At 45.6% G+C, this 5,709-nt stretch overlaps 1 protein-coding gene across 2 annotated transcripts; it reads left to right on the top strand.

Moving 5' to 3' along the window:
* Positions 1 to 104: 104 nt before the first annotated feature.
* On the top strand, positions 105 to 5,093 carry RPL6 (ribosomal protein L6). 2 transcript variants are annotated; one of them, XM_069081839.1, is made up of 6 exons: positions 105 to 211; positions 2,109 to 2,417; positions 2,890 to 3,033; positions 3,297 to 3,345; positions 4,407 to 4,591; positions 4,897 to 5,093. In XM_069081839.1, the coding sequence occupies exons 2-6, from the start codon at positions 2,109 to 2,111 to the stop codon at positions 5,047 to 5,049; spliced, it is 840 nt and encodes a 279-aa protein (XP_068937940.1). In that variant the 5' UTR covers positions 105 to 211; the 3' UTR covers positions 5,050 to 5,093. The 2 variants fall into 2 exon arrangements, with proteins under 2 accessions (XP_068937940.1, XP_068937941.1); XM_069081840.1 differs by lacking the exon at positions 3,297 to 3,345 and having other exon boundaries at positions 2,890 to 3,016.
* The last annotated feature ends 616 nt before the right edge of the window (positions 5,094 to 5,709 follow it).

Below are 5,709 nucleotides of genomic sequence, written 5' to 3' on the forward strand. Positions count from 1 at the left end.
AGCCCCCGCCAGCCATTCCTACCTTGAGAGACGGGAAAGAGAATTATGGGGCGGGGGGCGGGGGGGGGGGGGGGGGGGGGGGGGGGTTGACAGAAAAAGAAATTACATTTCCCATGATGCTCGGGAACAGGAAATGAATTGCTCTCCCCGCCTCCCGCCCCTGCTTATAGACCGGAAGTCCGGACTATAATTCTCTTTCCCGTCTCTCAAGGTAGGAATGGCTGGCGGGGGCTGGGCTCTGTTGCCTTTCACGTTTCGAATCCGCTGCCATCCGGGCTCGTAGGGCCGCGAACCGGCAGAAGCTTCGCTCGCACGTCCTTGGGGCCTGTCCCGGGGCTCCCCGGGCACCGACGCTTCTCCGGCATCGGGAGCCCCGGCCGGCTCGGCGGCGTTGGAGGCGCGGGCCGCCGGGCAGGCCCTGCCGCCGGGCCTGGAGCAGACACGTCGGCACGGGGCGGGAGGGGGCCTTGCGGGCACCCGTAGCGCGTGCAGCCGGGAGCGACCTGCGGAGGGCGAGGCCCTCGGTGGTCCCCGGTCCCAGGAAGGGCAGCTCGGGACCGCGCCGGGAGCCGTTTGCACCGGCCGCGGGGGCGGGCAGGGCGGCGGCGGCTTCCCCCGTGGGAATTGCCGACGACCCCGAAGCCATAGACCCGGTCCCCAAAACCCCTCCAGGCAGTTCGCCCGTGGGGGTCGGGACGAGTCCCTGTAACTTCCGTCCGCCTCCGTGGCCTCGTCTGTAAAATGGGAGTAATAAAAAGCCCCGGGTTGTTGCAAAGATAAACGAGGTACCCGGAGAGCGCTTAAGCCCAGGTTATCGATTGCTATGTAATTGTTACCTATGAAAGCAGCCTCGGTCTACGGAGCTCAGGGCCTGCTGATTGAGGGGGCACAGCGGGGCCCGGGTGAGCAAAGGCAGCGCCTCTCCTAGGAAGAGTCAGTGGGGACGAGCCTGGAGGAAGCCGGGGAGCCCTGCAGGGAGCTAAGTTCATTAAAGGCAGGGCCTTTTTTAGGGGAGGGGGAGCTTTTTAACCCCCACCCCCATTACCTTAAACATGTGTGATTGGTGCTTAGTAAATGATCCAGTTGAAATAATTTTGAGTTGTCAGGAGCTGGTTCTTGACTCTTGAGACCCAGAGGCTTTGGCTTTAACACCAAATATCCCCACCCAGTGTGTCAGTGACAGATAGCAGTTTTTAAAGTCTCTTTATCCTGTTGGGTATTAGATTGTTAGTGATAATAGCTAGCATTTATTTAGGACTTAAAGGTTTACAAAGTGCTTTGTGGTCTGGAATTGTTAAATGCCTACTCTGTGCAAGACCCAGGGTTCAACACTGACAATCTTGTTCAGTCTTTTCTGACCCTTGGTTACCCATTTCAGGGTTTTCCTTGGCAAAGATACTGGAGTGTTTTGTCATTTCTTTCTCCAGTTAATTTTTACAGTTGAAGACCTGAGCCACACATGGTTAAATTACTTGCCCAGGGTCACACAGCTAGTGTCTTGAGGCCAGATTTGAACTCAGGAAGATGAGTCTTCCTGATTCCAAGCCCAATTTTGTATCCACTGTCCCACTTTGTTGCTCCCAGATTGGGAATGCAAAGGTGAAAAGGACCTTTGAAATGCCTGTGAAGCTTACAGGGGGGTGCCCATCCACATCCAAGTCGTATATATGACTGCAACGCACACCAGTCCTTGAGGTCGCACACCAGTCCTTGAGGTCGGAAGCTTCCTGAAGAGGAAGCCTTCCATGGGTTGAACCTTGAGAAGAAAGCTCAGTGAACTAGGGGAATAGCCAGCTTGTGTTTTGATTGGATCTAAAGAGGAGGAGTTTGTATGAAAAGCAAAGTTGGGAAAGTTTTTTGGAGTCGGATTCTTGAGACCTGTTTATGTGGCCAAGGGTTTGTATTTTCAAGCAGAGAATTCAGTTACAACAGGATATTTTGGAACATATCTATCTATGAAACATGTATGTGTGGAGGGGGAAGAGACTGCAGCCTAAGAAAACTTTTAGGTGGCTGTTATACTATTAAAGAGGAAAGCTAATATGAGTGTTTGCTTTTTGATTGAATTAGGATGGTATTACAATTTAACTCTGTTTCTTTATTGACAGATGGCGGACAAAAAGTCACCCAAGGAAAAGAAGGTCAAAAAGGAAAAAAAAGAGAACAAAAAGGAAGATGTAGCTGAAAAGGTCAAAAAGCCTCGAAAGCATTGCAGTCGGAACCCAGTCCTGGCCCGAGGGATTGGTAGATACTCCAGGTCTGCAATGTATTCCCGGAGAGCCATGTACAAGCGGAAATACGCTGCCCCAAAAACCCGGATTGAAAGGAAGAAGAAAGAAAAAGTGCCTGCTACTATCTCAAAGCCTGTTGGTGGCGATAAGAATGGAGGAACTCGAGTGGTAAAGATTCGCAAAATGGTAAGATTAGGAGATGGTTAAAAAAAATGTGTCTTCTGATACAATTCAGGAAAGGGTGCAGGGCCTATACTGTCCTTTAAAAGGAATTATCTAGAAAGCATTCCAGGGACTAAATGGGGAGGGGGAGGTAGAGTCCTATTTGAATTTCAGGAAAGGCAAGTACCTTGTAGTTTAACAGATTACATCTGTATAAGATTATATACACAAAGTTCAAATAATGTGACCCACCCACTTTACTGGTTATTTAGCATTAACTGTGGTACTTAAAAGCCTATAAAGAGAAAGGTAAGTCTTTAAGTAGCTTTCTGTAGATTTGAGAAACAAGACAGATATCAGTAGTTAATAACTGTTGGGAAGGTGTTATAAAGCAACATGCAGGGCCCAACAATTAAGTTTGTAGTTGGTTGTCTTTAGAGAGCTCTGGGGGGCCTTCTGTTTTTGTAACTTTATATGGTGTGTGTGGTTCTCCTAGCCTAGGTATTACCCTACTGAGGATGTGCCTAGAAAGCTGCTCAGTCATGGCAAAAAGCCCTTTAGCCAGCATGTGAGGAGACTCCGAGCTAGCATCAAGCCAGGTACCGTTCTGATCATGCTCACTGGCCGCCACAGGGGCAAGGTAAGCTTACCGATTTTGTGTGTGCACCTTAGTGGATTGAAAGCTCAGCCTCTCTGTTGGCTGCTGTAGTAAGCTGTGCTTGTAAGTCCTTTTCCTTGTTTTTTGTTCCATTCCTGGGTAACTACTCCTTTATATACCCTATTTTCATTATGGATCTCTATTTTCTAGTAAAATAAAGATGATCTAGGTACAAAAACTTGGTGGGAAATATGAAAGCAGTCCTCATTTTTAAAACATTAAGTTTTGACATTTCTACTTTTCAGCGAGTGGTTTTCCTGAAGCAGCTGGCTAGTGGCTTGCTACTGGTGACTGGTAAGGAAACTTTGCCCCTTTGAAACACCATTTCTTTGTTTAGTTTTCTCATTGAAATAAACCAAACCACGGATTTAAGACTCAGCCCTTCTGGTTTGTTGTGCACAGTGGCCAGTTGATAGACACCTAGTAGATAGGAGTAGTTCTGGCTCTCTTGCAAAAGAGTCAGAAAATCCTTTTCCAACTTTGCCAAGTTTTTAACAGCATAGCTTCTGGGCATTGTAAAAAGCAGTGGGGAAGGGGATGATCATGGCTCTCTTTCTCTTTAGACTGAGTCTTTCTGATTAGGTAAGCTTCCACTACTCTGAGAGAATCAGCGACTTTATATGTAGAGAAGTTAGATAAGGATACAGATTTTTCTCATGTCAACTTACCTTCTCTTAACCACCTTAAGTCTTCATAGGGGACTTAGTGTTACCTCTTACTAAAAAGTCTGTCTCTGGTGCTTTTATATTAGTCTAGTCGTGAACCCTGGCTTTTCTAGGAGGCCATGTCATTGGACCTGGACCACTGAAATAGCCTTTTGGGGGTGTTGCCTTCTGTCTGATTCCTCCATATTGACTGCAAATTGACATTCCCAAGGTACAAGACTGACTGTGCAAACCTGCTGCTCAGGAAGCTTCGGGGGCTCCCTTATGGCCTCTAGGATGAAATGCAAAACCCTCTTGTCACTCATAGGTGCCTTCCACCTATCTTTCAGAGTTGGTTTCACATCACTGTCTCATTTGCTCTCTTTCCAGTAGACCCCATTTCATCCACTGATGACTGGACTAAACCCACTCTTTCCCTTTTATTAGTATATCCCAGCAGCTAGCTCAACACATTTGGGTCATAATAAGTCCCCATTATATTGAATTGAGCATGTCAAAGTTCAAAAGAATTCCCTGGCAACATTTTCTGAGAACCAGACTAGCTAGGTGTCAATAAGAATATCAACAGAAATTCTGTGACCCCTACCCCCACATAAATTTTCTGGACAATACAATTTAAATGACATTTTGTATTTGAATTGGATCAAAACCCTCATAAACGGTGTTTTTATGTTTGTTTTTTTAAACTAGGACCTCTGACCATCAACCGTGTTCCTCTGAGAAGGACCCATCAGAAATTTGTTATTGCTACTTCTACCCGGGTTAACCTTTCAGGAGTGAAAATTCCAAATCATCTTACTGATGCTTACTTCAAGAAGAAGAGGCTCCGTAAACCTAGACACCAAGAAGGAGAGATTTTTGACACAGAAAAAGAGGTAAAATGTCTAATTTTTTTTTTATTTCAAGATATTTCTGTAACCCTTAAAATGGTTTTAAGGGTTAAGACTGTTAGGATTCACTAGTTAAATTGGTATGTTGTGTTGATCTACAATTCAGCTCTAATCTCTAAGCAGCTGGCTGTGTTCTATTGCACCATCATTTTGTTATATTATGGATTTTCAGGGCCTTTAATATAGCCAAGGCTTCGTACAGAGATAAATGTTTACTGAGTTGATTTGATGGTAACTGTTGACCATATTTTAGCCTCTGGTTGAATTTGTGTATGTTCTCTTTTCTTTAGAAATACGAGATTACAGAGCAGCGCAAGGCTGATCAGAAAACAGTAGACTCTCAGATCCTACCCCAAATCAAGAAAATTCCTCAGCTCCGTGGCTACCTGCGTTCTGTCTTCTCTCTCTCCAATGGAGTTTATCCTCACAAACTGGTGTTTTAAATGCCTTGCTTGCACAGAACACTTATTAAAATATTTGCAATAGCTATTTCTTGTCCCTTTTTGTGTGTTCTAAAGGTCATTCTCCAGCATGGCTAGGTGGCGAAGTGAATAGAGCACAGACCCTGGAGTCAGGACCTGAGTTCAAATCCAGCCTCAGACACTTGATATTTTCTTAAAATAGTCAACTTGGTCCCAGTTGCCCTGCCTTTCCCCACCCTCAGAAAAAGCAAATAAAGGTGAAGAAAAGGTCATTCCCTGGGTCCTGATCTTGCCAATCTGAAGTATTGAATCTCTTTGAATACTTTATTCTGATATGGTAATGAACCCAGAGACCTGCACTGTTGGTAAAGCCTGTAGTATTCTCATTTCTTCCCAGTGTTACTACTTGTGTATAGTAATTGTAAGTTTCCTAACAGTCAAACTTGGACTTATAGCTCTTGCTCCCTGTTCTGCCTCCTGGGGCCAAGCAGAGCATCTGATATCTTCTTTGTGGCAGCCTTAAAATCCTTGAAGGCAGCCAGCCTCCCTTCACAAGTCTTCTCTAACTTAACCCCCATTTATTCAAACAGTCTTCACAGGGCAAGATCCTGAAGCCCTAAACTCTGGGGTTTCCATAAATTAATAAATATCCTTTCTAAAAATGTGCCCCCAGCTGAGCAC

This window comes from Petaurus breviceps, unplaced genomic scaffold, assembly GCF_028583685.1.
Source record: "Petaurus breviceps papuanus isolate PSGF00001 unplaced genomic scaffold, PetGlider_PUasm1.0 99, whole genome shotgun sequence".
Lineage (NCBI taxonomy): Eukaryota > Metazoa > Chordata > Mammalia > Diprotodontia > Petauridae > Petaurus > Petaurus breviceps.